This window comes from Austrofundulus limnaeus, unplaced genomic scaffold (genome assembly GCF_001266775.1).
Source record: "Austrofundulus limnaeus strain Quisiro unplaced genomic scaffold, Austrofundulus_limnaeus-1.0 Scaffold14, whole genome shotgun sequence".
Lineage (NCBI taxonomy): Eukaryota > Metazoa > Chordata > Actinopteri > Cyprinodontiformes > Rivulidae > Austrofundulus > Austrofundulus limnaeus.
In genome coordinates, this window is record NW_013952416.1 from 1713071 (window position 1) to 1728731 (window position 15661).

At 38.2% G+C, this 15661-nt stretch overlaps 1 protein-coding gene across 1 annotated transcript in view; it reads left to right on the top strand.

Annotated features, from left to right (window-relative positions):
- fbxl17 (F-box and leucine-rich repeat protein 17) overlaps nt 1–11800 on the top strand; it is a gene marked incomplete in the record, with an annotated part of 237289 nt that extends 225489 nt beyond the window's left edge. The window contains 1 exon segment of the mRNA XM_014002660.1: nt 9818–11800. Within this exon segment, the coding sequence (XP_013858114.1) occupies nt 9818–9955 (138 nt within the window).
- Nucleotides 11801–15661: the final 3861 nt, after the last annotated feature.

The window sequence follows — 15661 nt, forward strand, 5'->3', positions numbered from 1 at the left end:
ATATATATATAGTTTTTTGTTCACTATATCTTAATTTAAACAAATCATAAACTCACTTAAGTCAGAAGTTAGAGACATGTCTAAATGGACCAAACATGGAAATTCATTGTATTTCTTTCAGATGTTTCCTTCTAAAGTGGTTGAAATATGAAAGGTTTGGTAATTGTTTTATACTGGATGCCCTTCCAGATGCAACCACGGTTTAAACCTGCTGCCTTACAATTACAAGACCATTACTTTGAAATTTTCAAACAATTTTTTCCTGTCATGAAACACAGCATTTTCAAATTGTTGCCGTCTACAAATATTAGAGCATATTTCTCTGTAATTCATATGTCTAACACTTACAAAGTGAAATAAATAAATGTGTTTTTGCATTACTGCTTTCTAACAAGTAAAACTCAAGTTTGTTTGTTTTTTGTTAAGTGATTTAACTTTTTTTCACTTCTTCCCTTCTTTGAGACAAATAAATTGCGGAGAGCCTCTTGAATTATGGTATGTTTTTTCTCTACACCACAGAGATAAGAAAGCCGGCATAGAGAGAGGGATTCGTCTGAGCCTTGTTCACATTCCTCTTGTTACCTTTGTCACGCGTGATGGAGTGTGGGGTTTACAAACCTGGCCTCCAGAACCTCTTTTACTGACCCTGTTCAGTAGAGCCCCCATCCCTCTTTATGTGTGCATCAAGTGTGAGTGTATGCAGTGACACTCTGCTTTTCAGTTCTGCTGCTGTCTGATATTGTGCAGGGATGAGAAGGACCAGACCTTAGATGTCGCAAGCGGTGCCTGATCTGGTTTTTAAAAGCACATTCAGAGCCGTGCACTGCGGATTTCTGTTAGGCTTGCTTTGCTTTCTGAGWCTTTCCCTTCTGAGCCTAATCAAAGTGACTAAGCTCTGGCTTTCTGCGGTGAAAAGCAGTCTATTCCTTAAGCTTCCAAGCCAAAGCATCAATCGTTCATTTAGAAATCTTGAATCCTTCAGATAAAGTTGAGGGGACCTCTTTTGTGCCTCTGTACTCCTTAAATCTCCTTTATTTTCTTTCTCTTCCACCCATTCCTCTCCTCCTCTTTCTGTTTGTTCTCATCGGAAGTCGGAGAACTGTCTCTCAGTTTTGCAGCTACTCTTTTCTAAACTTTACAACGTGGGCTTTTCCCCGGAGCGGTTTAAAGCAGGTCATAAATCTAACCTGTTTAAACCTAGACATGTTTAAGCTGTGTTTTACTAAGACCTGATGCACTGCATTCTTCTGGTACCTAAACAGGCTTTTTAAACATTTACTCCAAATGTATTTACTGCTTGACTGATACACTGTTTACATGAGAATAGACACAGAGCAAAGGCATTTGTCTCTCTTTATGGGCTAAGGACTAACTATGGCTGCCACATGGCAAAGGGAGGAAAAAAAAGCAAAAGAAATATCATTGTGCAGACTTGTGCTGAATATAATGAAAACACAGAGGAAATGAAAAGACATTTGGCTGTTTTACTGGGGGAAAAAAGGTGTTACAAACAAAACAACACTTAGTGGATTTTTGAGTAGCAAATGTACTTTTTTGCCTTTTATTTCCTTAACTTCATTGGCATTTCCTGTGCTTCCACTGCCTTATTGCTAGGTGTACTCAGAGGATGACAGTCTAATTTGATATCCGTCTCTATGTTTGTATAGCTGATTATCAATTTACAACTGCTTTCCTCTGTTTTTCTTGCTGAAAATGTGAGCTGATGCTGCATGACTCATCTTTACGACTTGTTTTATCATCCTGCCTACGGAGAGAAGGCCTAGTGTTTGTGATAAAGGCATATTTTACATGGAGATGCAGTGCAAATGCATCAGTTGATTAGTGTAAAGCACATAAGAGCACTCCAAGAGGATTCGGAGGTCATCTTGGATATTCGCTCTTGTAAAGTAAGATTTGTCATTGTGCTCTTACACACAATCATATACATGGTTCTCCTTTGCTGTACATCTTGCTCATATAAAATGTGGTTTTGATAAATAAAATATCCGACATACATCTCGCTGTTTCGCCCTCACTACTATCTCACTGTGTTGTAGACTCTGACAACATCGCATTACCCATCAGGATGAATTACACTGCACTTAGATCTAGAGGGCAGAATCTTTGAAGTTAAAATGGGGGAAAATATCATAAGTATAGGCTTTGGTCCAGATAGCTGTGGCTGTTCTCCCAGATGCTTCTTAAAGATTAGAATCGTCAGTGTGCAGTGATCTGCTCCATCATATGGTGTTCCTACAGACAGGCCTGGCAGAGGAACACTGGATCAGGACTGTATTGGACAAGAAGGGAAAAGGAAGACTCCATGTGCCATGTATTAAACACTGTTCAAGTCATTGCATCCTCATTATATCTCAATAACATTTTTAGCATGAGTTGCCTCAAGCAACATTTTGCCCAGTAACAAAATTTTACTCTTGGGAAAACATTGATTAAAGAATCCAGTAGCTTAACCGTAACCAGAAAACTCACTTTTTTTTAAATAAAAAGCTGAGCTTTCCTGACCATATCTAACATCAGCTTGAAGTTGCAAATGGCGAGCAGGTGTGGTGACGTCATCACATATCATTCAGTATACCTCAGTATCTTGTAAAGGCTATATAACATTGTTCAGGCTGGAAAAAAAAAGAAGATTGGAGCCATGAGCCCAAGGAATATTTAATAAAAGAGCTTCTTTGAACTGCTTTGTAGATATAAAAAATATACTCTTTTCACAGCCAGATAAATGCAGTGAAAGGAAGGTAATAGATGGAATGATATTAAGAAATTATCTGTTTAGCTACTCTGTCTGTATCCTTAGAAATTAAGAGGATTAGTAGCAACCAGGTGTTGCCCATCAGATTCCCTCAATTCAGTATCAGCAGGTCTGAGCACCTCTATAAAAACAGTTTTGGCAGTTTGCTGGTCTGGAGCATTTAGGTGTTTAAACATAATAACAAGGAGGAAAGACATCAGCAGTAATCTTTTAGAGGCAATTGGTGCTGCCCATCAATCTGAAAATAAGGTTGTAAGGGCATTTCAAAACAATTTGGAGTCTGTCAGCTTAAATGAGAAAGAATACTCACAAGTGGAAATCTTTAATGACTGTTGTCAGTCCTCTCAGTCCTGGATGTCCCAGCAGGTTCACTCTAAGTTTAAACCCTGGAATGTGTGGATAAATTGGAAACAACGAGCCTCATTTTATACTCAGCTGGCCTTACCTAACAAATTAATGGTAAATTTCATTTCAGTACAATCAGGGTAAAACTGAGGAATGGCTTGTTTGGAAGGGTTGCTAAGAGAAACAAATATTTTTTGTAAAGACGAAGTGCTGGCATGATTTAGGCTTGCAGAGTTACATCTGAACAAACCTGAAATTATTTGGAAGAATTTATTTTAAACCAGAGGTCAACCATATTCCTCATGACCCATCGTCCTGCATGTTTTAGATGTTTTTGTGATTTTAAAAAGAAAAAAACCTTTTCAGAATGGCATCAAGCTAAACAGAAGCCTGTCAATGACTCATTCAGTTCAGTCAGTGCAACATCTAAAGCATGCAGGACAAGTCATGAGAAACAGGTTTGAAGACCTCTGTTTTAAACACGACATTACAGAAGATAAGTTTGAATATAATGTACAGAGTTGCATTTGGGAAAACCTAACAACATCATATCAGCACAAACACTTCATAGCTGCTGTCAAGAACAGTGGTTAGAGGGTAATAACCTTCCAGCCATTTTGGTTTATAGTGAGCTTCTCTGGTCACAGAAGTGTTTTAGAATCAAAGGTGAGGCTGAAACCTGAGGWTTTCGTTAAATAATTTAATGCAACACTACAATAACCCCCAACTCAATAACAAATCTGCAACACTGGCTGAAACAGGAAGACTAAATATGGTCCAGTTTAAATCTAGACCCAACTCATCCTAAGTGGTGGGACCCTAACAGAGCTGTGCATTTATAAAAGTCATCCATCCATCCATTATTTCTTTCCGTTTTTTTTTTTTTTTCCTTTACGGGTTACAAGGGTCACTGGTGCCCATGTCCAGTAGTCACTAACCGAGGGGCGGGGTACAACCTGGATAGGTCGCAAGTCCATCACAGGGACACATAGAGACAAACAACCATTGACTCTCAGTCACACATAAGGACAATTTAGAGTTACCAATTAGTCGTCATGTTTTCGGTCTTGTGGGAGGAAACTGGAGTCCACGAAAAGAACAACACACCTCACAGACAGAACATACAAACTCTACCCAGAAAGGTCCCCAGCCGGGATTTGTTCCAGCAACCTTCTTGGTGAAAGGCAACAGCTCTACCAACTGAGCCACCTTTGTGCCTTTAGACAAGCCTTCAAACCTGAACTGAAGCAAAATGGTGTAGAAAAGTAGAGCCGAGTATTCAGACCAATGTAACTGACAGACATGATCATACTGAAGTTTTACAGTTTTATTGCACATTTCATTTTTGATAAGCTTTGTTCTTTTTTTTTCATTTAAGGGTGTATTTATCAAATTTTAAGACATGATGAGGACCAAACAATATTTTATTTTGATCTGATTGAAAAGACAAACAGTTCTCTTTTTTATTTACTGTTTTTTTAATGAGCCAGTCCTCAAATCATACATCTCTTTCCTGTGTTTTATCAAGAAACTTAGGGCCTTCCAGCTCCAAACATTTAATTTGAGTGATTTGATTCATGCTTGCCATGATTAAATTGCAAAATAAAACATTTTATTTTGCATTTTGAAAAAAACCAGCAGAGCAGAGGTCAGCGCAGCAGTTACTCTCTTCATGATTTCCATCAAAGCCGTTTTTGTTTCAGCACAAACATTTAGCATTCTCACAACCAGCAATTAGCATATGATTCAGCGTTTTGATTGGAAGCCTTGTTGTGCGTGCGATGTTTGCTCAGCAAGTGGAGCCGCACTAAATTAGCATTAATGAATGTTATGGCCTCCCATCAGCTTGACAGGTCTATTCTTTAGATCTGTTTTAATTGTAATTAAGTCCTGATTAACAAGCCGGGGGGATGTTTCATTCTCTGTTCAGGAATATGGCATAATACACGATGAAGGCAATCGGGGAGTTGTCATTTTATTTGTTAATGAGGCTCAGCCATGTGTCAAAACAAACCTAACTTATTGTCTCTAAAGTGGCAATGTTTGGAGGCCTCTCTTCTTCATTTGGTCCTTTGTGGATGCAATAAATGCTTACCCTTTGTTTGTTTAGGAAAAAAGAAGTTACGGTTTAGCACTGGTTCAGATCTCACCAGACTTCTTTATCGTATCTCTTCTCTCATTACAGTACATTCTACTTAAAGGGATTAAAAGCCCTCCTTTAGTAATTAAAGTAAGAAAAATAGATTTGCGTCTTGAAGCAGCAGTGTGGGTAAAACTGAAACAGGAGCATTGAGACTGCTTCAGTCAGTGCACCTGAAATCTCCTAATGTAGMTCATTTTAGAGTTTTAGATATTTTTCTACTTAAATTGTGTGTTTATTTGTGAGCATATTAGCTGGAAACCCGTTTGTTTTTGCCTGACGTGATGTCTTTGTGCGGTTATCTCCCTGGATAAATGTTCAACGCTTCGCCGTGTCTCACCCCAGCGTCCGTGTCTGTACTTAACAAATAAAAAGAAGCCAGGGCAGAATTCTCAATTCACAAATCACTTTAACATTGTTTTGCCACCTGCCACAAAGCCTAAAAGGAAGGAAACTCTCAGTGTGAACACCATGGCCCAGCCAACGAGGCCTGAGTGGGTTTCACCGAGTAATTTCAGGGATGACTGTTCCCACATTTGTTCTGCAGCGTGGATGTGGGCCATAAACAGCCAGAAAAGGACTTTCCTCTGTGACAAAACACAGATACCTGCTGAAAGTGGTGTCCCCAGCAGAGACCACAGACCCAGTCTGGGATTACAGGAAGTAATGGAGACCACATAGATATCAATTAACTTGAAGCTGTGCAAAGGAGAAATTGGTGATTTCCACTTGAAATGCTTTCTTCTTAAATTGGAAATGTGGTGGGGAAAAAAGGTGAAGACAAAAATGTGCTTAATGTAACCATAAACAAGAGACACTGGGAGTTACTTTTGGCACAGCCACAGAGATTTGGGATTCTGCAGGCAGTCTTTGATTGCAGCATCCATCTTTCTTGCTTAGCAGGAAGGAAMCTCTGGGATAAAATGTCTAAAAGGTCTCCTAGGTTTGATTTTTGTTATTATCAGCAGCACGGCTCCGCTTGTTGAGTTTGATCTTTTCATTGCATGGCAGACTGTGATGATTTGTTTTATAAAACTGCCTGGCGGTTGGAATTCCCACATTATCTTTTATAAAAATAATGTGAGATTTTTAAAGCAATATCCTGAAACACTGTTTTATTAATGCGCCAGCTAATGGATCACTGAACACGCCGCTCATCCTTTTGGTGGAATTTTCTCTTTTGTTTTTTGTTTTTTTCGCCCGCTGACTTAATTCACCCTTCCAGACAATTGGGTGTCATTTCACATTTAATAGTCCTCTGCCAATCTCTGTACGTCTCTTTTACAGTAAAAAAAAAAAAAAAAAAAAAAGAACTGAGACTGGACAGACACGTGAAAAAGTTTTGTGCTTGTGTTCGTTTGTTTTTACTTTTGTATTACTGGCAGCTTATCTCAGTCAAACCTTCAGATGTGTTAACGGGTGTGTGTATGTCCTTTACAATCAAAATACATCCTAAAGAAAATGATCTTTTAGCTTAATTTAATTCCTTTGTGCAATCTTTCAATATTGTTTTTACCTGTAATATTGGTAGTCTGCTTTCTTGACAGTGTTGTCTAAAGCAGAGGTTCCCAAACTTTTTATCTTCTGACCCACAAAATATCCATGGCAAAAACTATCATCACCCTTTAAATTTATTTCTGGAGATTATCCAAGGTGCTTCATGACCCATAATTGGGTCCCAAGCCCAACTTTGGGAACCAAAGTGCAGTGGTTCCCAAACTTTTCAGCTTTTGACCCACAAAACAGTAGCAGAGACCTGTGCCCCCAACCATTTTTGTATGATAAACAAAACATTTGTATCAGGTCAACTAAACATGGACATAGTAACAATATTTTTTATACTACATTTATCCATTTTAAATATACTAACCTCACACCTTTGTAGCAACTAAGGCAAAAATGTCATTAATTCAGAAAATATTTTCAGGACCCCACCTTGATGTTTCGGGACCCCACTTTGGGTCCCGACCCCAACTTTGGGAAACACTKGTCTAAAGTACCTCAAAGTGATACTTGAGTAAAAGTACAAGTATCTTATCATAAAAGTACTTTGGTAAAAGTTAAAGTCTTCTCTAAAAATATTACTTAAGTAAAAGTCTTAAAGTATCTGATATTTTTTGTGCTTAACTATTAGAAGTAAATTTCTGACACAAAATCTACTTAAGTWTTAAAAGTAAAAGTACTGAGTAAAAGTGAATAGTTAGATTTTCCAAAATGACATTTATTGGGAGGTGACTTCTCCAAAAAATATTTTTTTCTAACGGCTTGCTGCTGTGATGGGTTGTGTACAAGCTAATAGTGTGTCAGAATTTTATATATTTGTACTTCTCATCCAACCACAATTGAATTCACTCTGTCCAGGAGACAATTTATCAGGATAGTTTTTTTTAAGTAATAACTCAGAATAAAATAGGAGTAACGACTTTCTACTTCTTTCCTTTTTAAAAAATGTAGTGAGTAGAAAGTAAAGATAATTGTGTAAACATGTAATGAGTAAAAGTAAAAAGTACGCTGAAAAATAATTACTCAAGTAAAGTACAGATAACCAAAATTTCTACTTAAGTACAGTAACAAAATATTTGTACTTAGTTACTTTACAGCTCTGCTTCTTGAGCACACCTATTTTTCGCTGAAGAGCTTTTTACTCTTACATTTAGTCTTTTTTGTTTGAAGGAATTCCACAGACTCACTTCTTAAAGCTTTTTTGTTTAACAAGGAAAGTCGAGGACATTAAAGTATGACGAGCAAACCTGAGAGAGAGCCAGGGAACTCTGACCGTGCAGGACTTTCCCCTCCAAAAAAACAACCAAAATTAAAAAGCTGTCATAGAACGAGCTCGGAGGGAAAACTGTGAAAAAGTTAGTCACTTCTTTGGCGTGGACAGATGATCGTGTCCTCAGCATATGTGTGAGCGTTTACACATCATTTCCCCTGGAAAGTGTCATGCCGGCTGGTGGGCGGGGGTTTGGTTCTGGGTGGGTTGCGGTTAAGCCCTTGAGGTCTCCAGGGTTACTCTTGCCTCTGCTCTTCGTCAGCTTCTCCTCTCGCTCTTGGCTCGCGGAGATGGTCTGACAGAGGGGTAGACTGGCTAAGATGTGCCAGAGTGGCTATTAGCCGCTTGTCTTTCTGCTCCTCTGAGAACATGAAGGCCTCATTAGCTCGGTGAGCTCAGCTGTCCTCTKGTACTAAAGCCGTCGCTACAGTTCAACTGTGTGTGCAGATGAGCACGACCATACACTGCATGCTCCTAAGGATCTGTCTATCCCGTATATTAGTTCAGAAATATTTTTTATGTCTTTTTAAGGCACCAAAAGTTCAGCATATTTCTGTTTAATCATGAGGCAGTGCAGACACTGTCAACACAGTTTGAATGATTTAGTGTTTGATTTAAACTCATAATAAAATATAACCTTTTATAACCTAAAAGTGACTTTTATTAATACTGTTATGATAAAAATGAAGGTGGGATCCTTGTACTAATTTAGAAATTAGGGGTTTGTAGGTTTTACTTGGATCACAAGTTGGAAATTTCAGTTATTTTTAAGGTCTTTCTGCAGCCTGACGAAAGAAATCTGATGGTAAAGCAGAGATTCTCTTGTTTGAACACAGATCTCATGGTGTAGCTGTGGGAGAAAAAAAATAGGGGCAGGACTCCGATCTCAGCCAAATTTTTTCATTCAGATCTTGCAGATGTTCGTGCGGTGCCCAAAATAAAATAATATATTTGTCAGAACAGGTTTGAGAAGAACTGGAGACAATATCAAAGTTGGCAGATTTTTAAAAAGCAGCTGTCAGAGAAGATAACCCTGCAGAAGGACAGACTCCTCCACCCGACAGGGAGGAGGACGAGCCGGCCGCACAGGTGGACGTTAGCTAAAGTTAGCTGGACAGGAGCAGATGTGGAGCAGAGAGAGGAGCCGGCACGGAGAATTTTAGAGGAGTGGACCGGGCAACAACATCTGACCAACAGGTGCATGTTTAGTGAGAGRAAATGAGACGGGTGAATGGGCAACAGGCTATTTGTGTTGCTTTTGTTCTTGGAATTAAACTAAATAAACAATGAGAGGTATATTTGTTTGAAYAAAACTAAAAAGGTGTGCTTCTCTTTTACTTTAGACTTTTTTCCACCGAAACCCTCCATGTTTTTTCTGTGAAGGAGTCGGTTTTAGTTCATCATAAATCTCAGAAATTGTTTATATTTGGAACCAGACTTTATGAAACATGTAAAGCATCAAATATGAAATATAAATTACAGTTTTCACATAGATTCTGATGGTTTTGTTTGCTCAGTTAATCTCAGTCTTTTCAGTGCTCAAGTGTTTTTAGCTACAAGAAAGCTCATATATTGTCATTTTTTAAATGTGATGACTTTCATAATGTGCACGTTGATGCTCGGTGAGAAAGGGTGACACAAGAAGGCTGAYTTCTCTGACATCTGCTCAAACACCTTCCTGATGCCACTAACGCTGGCGCTGATAGTCCTGACGATGTTCTGTACAGACCTGATTATCGGCTGCCTCATCTTCTCCTTCTGATTTTCTCCCCGTCCTGTTTCCCAGGTGAACGAGGAGACCGTGGAGCACCTGGTGGTCCAGTACCCACACATCGTGTTCAGCACAGTGATGCAGGATTGCAAGAGAACCCTGGAGAGAGCGTATCAAATGGGCTGGAGCCCCAACACATCGAACTCTTGTTAGCTGCCATCGGGTCGCACTCACACGTAGTTTTATCGACACGCACAAACACACAACGTGCGTGTGCAGCTTCTCCTTCACTGTTCAAACGTGCATGTGAACTTGTCACTACACACAAACACAAATCCTGCTCATCGATGTCATTTTAGGACAATCTAGATTAGTTTGACATCTAATTAAACCATAAAGGTCTGTTTTGACCATAGCGTTAAGTTTGTTTAAACATGTTTCATTTGTGCTGTAAGTCAGAATTCAAACCATATATTCTTAGCAAGGTTTTTCCATCATCTTGTTTGTTATATTAGAGATAAGGGTGTAAGAGGAGAGTTTTGACTGGTTTTAAATATAGATCTATAAAGCAAAAGGTGAATCGTACAGTTTAATGTAGCCGTTGTTTGACCAGAATATTTTTTTAATAGGATAGAAAATGTTTTTTTTTTTTGTCCAAATGCAACTTCTGTGATATTAGCTAAACTTCTCCACTCAACTGCCGCTGAAAGATTGAACAAAAAAAGACTGAGACATGAAGAGAATATTTACATCTTCAGTCCACAGGTTTCACTTGTCACATTTCCGCTCACTGTTATCCCTTTTTGACATCAATCACAGTGTTAAAGGTATCTGTAAACTYTAATAACACAAGTTCCCATCCGGCCCAGAAACAGTCAAATTAATAACGCAAAAAAGATTTAAGCATCATKTAAAATATATGTTTCCACATAAAATCCTCTTTTTTTCAGCTGTTTTCAATTGTTTGTAATGTGAAGCTTTACGTGACTCCATCTCCATACATTGATTTATTATTGACAAATCATCACCTTTAAGTCATTTTAATATTGGAATCAGTGCTTGAAACAGAAGATGTCTTTACCCCAAATTCCCGAGTGACAATATTAGAAWAACTACAGAAAGTGAAGGTTAGATAAAACATTAAGTGGTTATTAGTTCCTCTCTGATTAGCAACTTTGTTCTTGATTTAAGAAATGTTTATCAAATGTGAGCTTATATGAAAGTATTTAGCCTTGTATTGGTTTTGAGCATAAACATGTACTATTATTAGCTGTGTTGTATTGCAATGAGCAGTTTAGTTTCTTAAGCCATTTATAGTAACCACAGTTTTGTAGCCTTACACGTGGTTCTGTTTATACTAAAATTCAGTCATTTATGCACATTGAATTCAGAGAAACAATTAGATGGTCTGTTTTTTTTTTTCTTTTTAAATTTATTTATGTTTCTTTTAATTCAGATTCTTAATCTAGATTCAGATGCTGTAGTTTTTCAACATAAACTGTTCAGTTACACATGTTTGGACTGCTCCTGGTTGGCTGCAGAAGGACAAGATGGATCTTTTTGGACCAGTGTAGGTGATAAAAATGTTCTAAAAATCGAATGCACAAAGATGCAGCGACCATGTGTTTGGCTTTAGTGGTGCAGGGAAAAAAAAGAATCAACGTTTATGTTTGATAGTTTATCATCCTTTAGTTTTAAAATACTTGAGCAGAGTATGGAAACGTAAAGAGCCAGGGGATTTTTCAGTGGCGTGAACCGGCTCTGGCCTCCACCCACTGATCAGAGCAATACCTTCCTGAGCCTGGAGTCTGAGGGGAAATACAAACTCTGAAAGCATACAGAGATTTCAGACAATTAAAAACTGCACTCATTTGACCCTTGTCAGGATTTGTAGACTTCTCCTGGAGGAGAATTTCTCCTTCACCTCATTTTTTTTATTGTAATCTCTGTAGGCATTTCCTTCTCTGCTAGATGTTGACACATTTGATTCCTGATTTGCTAAGGCAACCACAAATGACTGAATTTACATAATGATGAATAAAAACACTACAACTTCAAGCTTTTTTTTTATTCCTTTTATTTTTTTCTTTCAGCATGTGTGCAGCTACGGCAGGAAAAGAATATTCTTTTTGACAGTTGAATTCTTTTCTGCTTGTCTCATCAACAGACCTCGCGATTTTACCACCAGGATTTAAAGAGGTTTTCGATACATTAATTGCATTTTAAAGTGCCTGTGACATGCATATCCATGAATTATAAAAGGTCAAAGAAAATATATTTGTATTTAAGTAACTTGGCATAATACACATGATTTTACCCATTGTGTCACATAATTGGCATATTTCTTTTGAATTTGGCTCAACTAAAGTGAAACAGGAAGTGACGTCAAAGGGGAACTCTGAGAAAGAAAACTTCCTGGGCTGTGTCCAAAACTGCAGGCCGGGTCCTCCGAAGGCCGAATTCGTCGGCCGCATGCGTCACAGCGCCGCAACGAAGGACGTCCCAAACCGGCCAAATGCGGCCGACAAATACGTCTTTCCTTTGGCCCGAATCGAAGGACAGGTCTGATGGATCCTTCCCGGCCCAGCATATCCCATTATGCATTGCGGCCCGACCGGAGATTTTTTTTAAGCTAGTAATGGCAGACAAAGCGAGAGAAAAGAATGTTTTAAATAAAAAGTATGGCGATAAAAATTTTTAAAAATTTAGCGGTTGCAATTCTAATGCGTTTATCATTTGTATGGACATGTTTTCGAATATTATTTTTATAAAAAAATATGCGAAATAAACATGCACCTACAGCGGGCCAATTAGTTCTTCAAATGTTACCTTTAAGTTTATTTTATTGTTTTGTGATATTAATAATGCTAATATATCAATATTTTTCTAATTTTGATCTATTTTTGCTTCTGTTTAGCGTCGTAATGGTTGCTAGGTGACATGACGTACACCGGGATGGAGGGGAGGCTAGACCGTCCAAATTCACACACTTTTTTTCCGGTCTTCCCGGTCTACCAAGGACCCGGCCCACCTCGACAGGGTAGTCTGGGTCCTCCGGAGGACCCGGCCTGTCGTTTTGTACACAGCCCTGGTTTTTGTTTATCGAAACAATTTTATTTGAACTCTGACTCTTCCTCATCTTTCTATGATAATGATTAAAATAATCTAAAGAAACATCAGATTCTTCTCTACAGTCTGTGCTGCTAGCCATTTTAGCAACACTCTGTTTACATTCAGACATTCCCCTTTGACATCACTTCCTGTTACTTCACCTGCAAATATCTCAAAAGCTGTTCATCTCAGCAACATGAAATATTTTTTACAGTATGTTGCCAATGTTATTTTTCCAAAAAAAAAAATACATTCATATTTAATGCAAATATTTGACCTCATAGGCACTTTAACTTGTGGTAAAAAAAAAATGGAGGAATCAAGTATGAACTTCAATTGCGCTTGTGTTTTGAGAGAAAATGCACAGAAGAATGTCAGCATGTTTTTCATCACAGTCAAGCGTTTTTGGCTGTGTGCCTTTRTCCCTTCAAAATAAAGCTGTTTTCCGCAGATCCCAGCGCATTTATTATGCTTTTTTTCCGTGACACGGAGCCAACCCAAATGTCCATTAAGAGACACCTTCAAGGTTGGAGCTATTTACGGTGGCAGGAATTCCACATCTGAGAGACAAAGTGAGGAGACATCAGCTTGTTGCCCAGCAAGGCAGCGAAGGCCTCAAAGAGCTAACAAGCTGCCACTCAATATGTTCCTTCTCTTTGGCAGCATTGTCCCTTTCAAGTGTCTGTTTTATTGTTCAACATGTTTCTGTTGTTTCATGTCTGACGATCAAACGTGGGATAAAACAGGATCCAAAAGTCGCTTCTTCCCAGATTGATTCTTTCTGTTGTCAGCACAGTTTTTTTTTATCAAGTTGAAGCTTAACTTATTTAAATAGAGAATTATAAATTGTAATTAAAATTATGCCATACAGAAAATAAACAGCAGGCAAACACATCATAAGTAGGAGTAGGAGCTTTGATGCTGAAATCATTTTAGATTAAATGAACATGTTTTTTTATCCTGTAACATCAAAATGTCAATTTTGAAACAAACTTAAAAAAAGTAAATTTTAAGATGATTCAGTGTTTTTTGTACTTTTTCTTCATTATTCCTGTTAAGTTAGGAAAGCTCAAACTCTACAGGATAGTTGTTTATTTAATAATCTGTTATCAGATAAATGAAATCTACCAGATGTTTGTCAAATTTTTTTTCTCCCCAGAAATCTTTTAACAGTTCGAGGAAACTTTCCTGTGCCAAAAGCAGATGCTTGAAACGGAGCAGACTGATAAGTTAAATGTTGCGCATCACTTCCAGATTTTCCCAGAACAAATTTGTCAAAAAAATCTGCCAGAAAGTGAAATTTTATTCCATGATTTTATTTATACGTGTTAGATTTTTGGCTTTTCATCTTTACAAATAATGAGAAAGCTTAAGCGGACTCACTCATAATCTAAAGTGGTGTGAAAGAGGAAAYTGTTTATTTGTAGAATAATATTCTCTGACCGAAGCTGAGCTGTATTAAGTGYCTCCTGCTGCGGCTCATTTGTCATCTGCTCAATGTGAGCTTACATCTGCTGGGATGTTTGGACCCATTAGATTTTATGTCTGTTSTGTGTKTTTTTTTTTTCTCATAAACTCGCTGAACTAGTTTCTAAACTTTGCACACTTTCACTAATAACAAAATTGAAAAGAAAAATGACATTTTTTTTCCTGTCATAGCACATGATGCCACTTGATGTATGTTGGTGAAACACGTACAAAAGGGAAACAAATTGAAGAACCGTCATTGATTGGATGAACACTCCTCCGGTTAAAGAKAAGTAGCACCTTTTCTCCAGCAGCATAACATTATTGGTTGTTAACCGGAGAGACATTATCAAAAAATGGCCCGGTCTTTTCTGCACTTGTTATAAACCTTCTGATTTTYCCCCCCGAAGGACAAAGTATTTCAATATCTTTGCTACAAATGAGCTGCCCCCCCACCAACACCACCACACTCCACTCTCATTTCTCTCCTGAGTAAATTATGCAGCTTGCTGAATTTTACTGCCACCAATTAGCGCCTTTTGCAAATGTGAAGGTATGCCAGCGATTCTCCTGCTGATTGAGGTGGATTCAAGTTACTCGCGCCGCTCGGACTTCTGCAATATTCATCAAGGTGGCGGGACGCGTTCGCGCTGGCGCTMGGATGAGAGACCTGCCCTCCGGGAAGGAAAAAAGGGAGAGAGCAGGCCACTCCAGAATAGCTTATGGAGAGCAGTAATTAAAAGGTGGTAAATATTCATGTGGTCATTACATTTTTAATGAGGCGCTGATAAGAGTTGACGCTGACCATACAGGACATTTGTCATGTTGGACCTGCAAGGACATTAGTCTCGTCTTCCCAAGAAATTAGTATTTTTCTAGACCTAATCATAGCTGACATTGACGGATGTCCTCGACTGAAAAGGCAGAAGATTGTTTGAACGTCCTCACAAGAGTTGATGCGTTACATGAGGTCATAATGAAGGCAGTCTATTTTCCCACAATAAATGAAACGCTGACAAAAACTAAGTGCGTTACGTTGGAGGCTTTAAGAAACGCTTCAGATCTTGACCTGAATGCTTGACTGAACAGAGGTGGTGTTTATTGTGATGCATGAGTTTTTCTCTCTATTATGGTGGTGGTTTAAAACAGTGGATCTACATAATTAGGAAATGTTTAGTCTCTTGACAGTGCAAAGCTTTTCAAATGTTTTTGCATTAAAAAGGGACATATATAAAATCCACTTTTTTAATTGTTAAAGGGGCAATATCATGTAAAATCAACTTTTTTGAGTTTTATATCATGTTAAAATGTTATACTCTCATAAAAAACATGCCCAAAGCC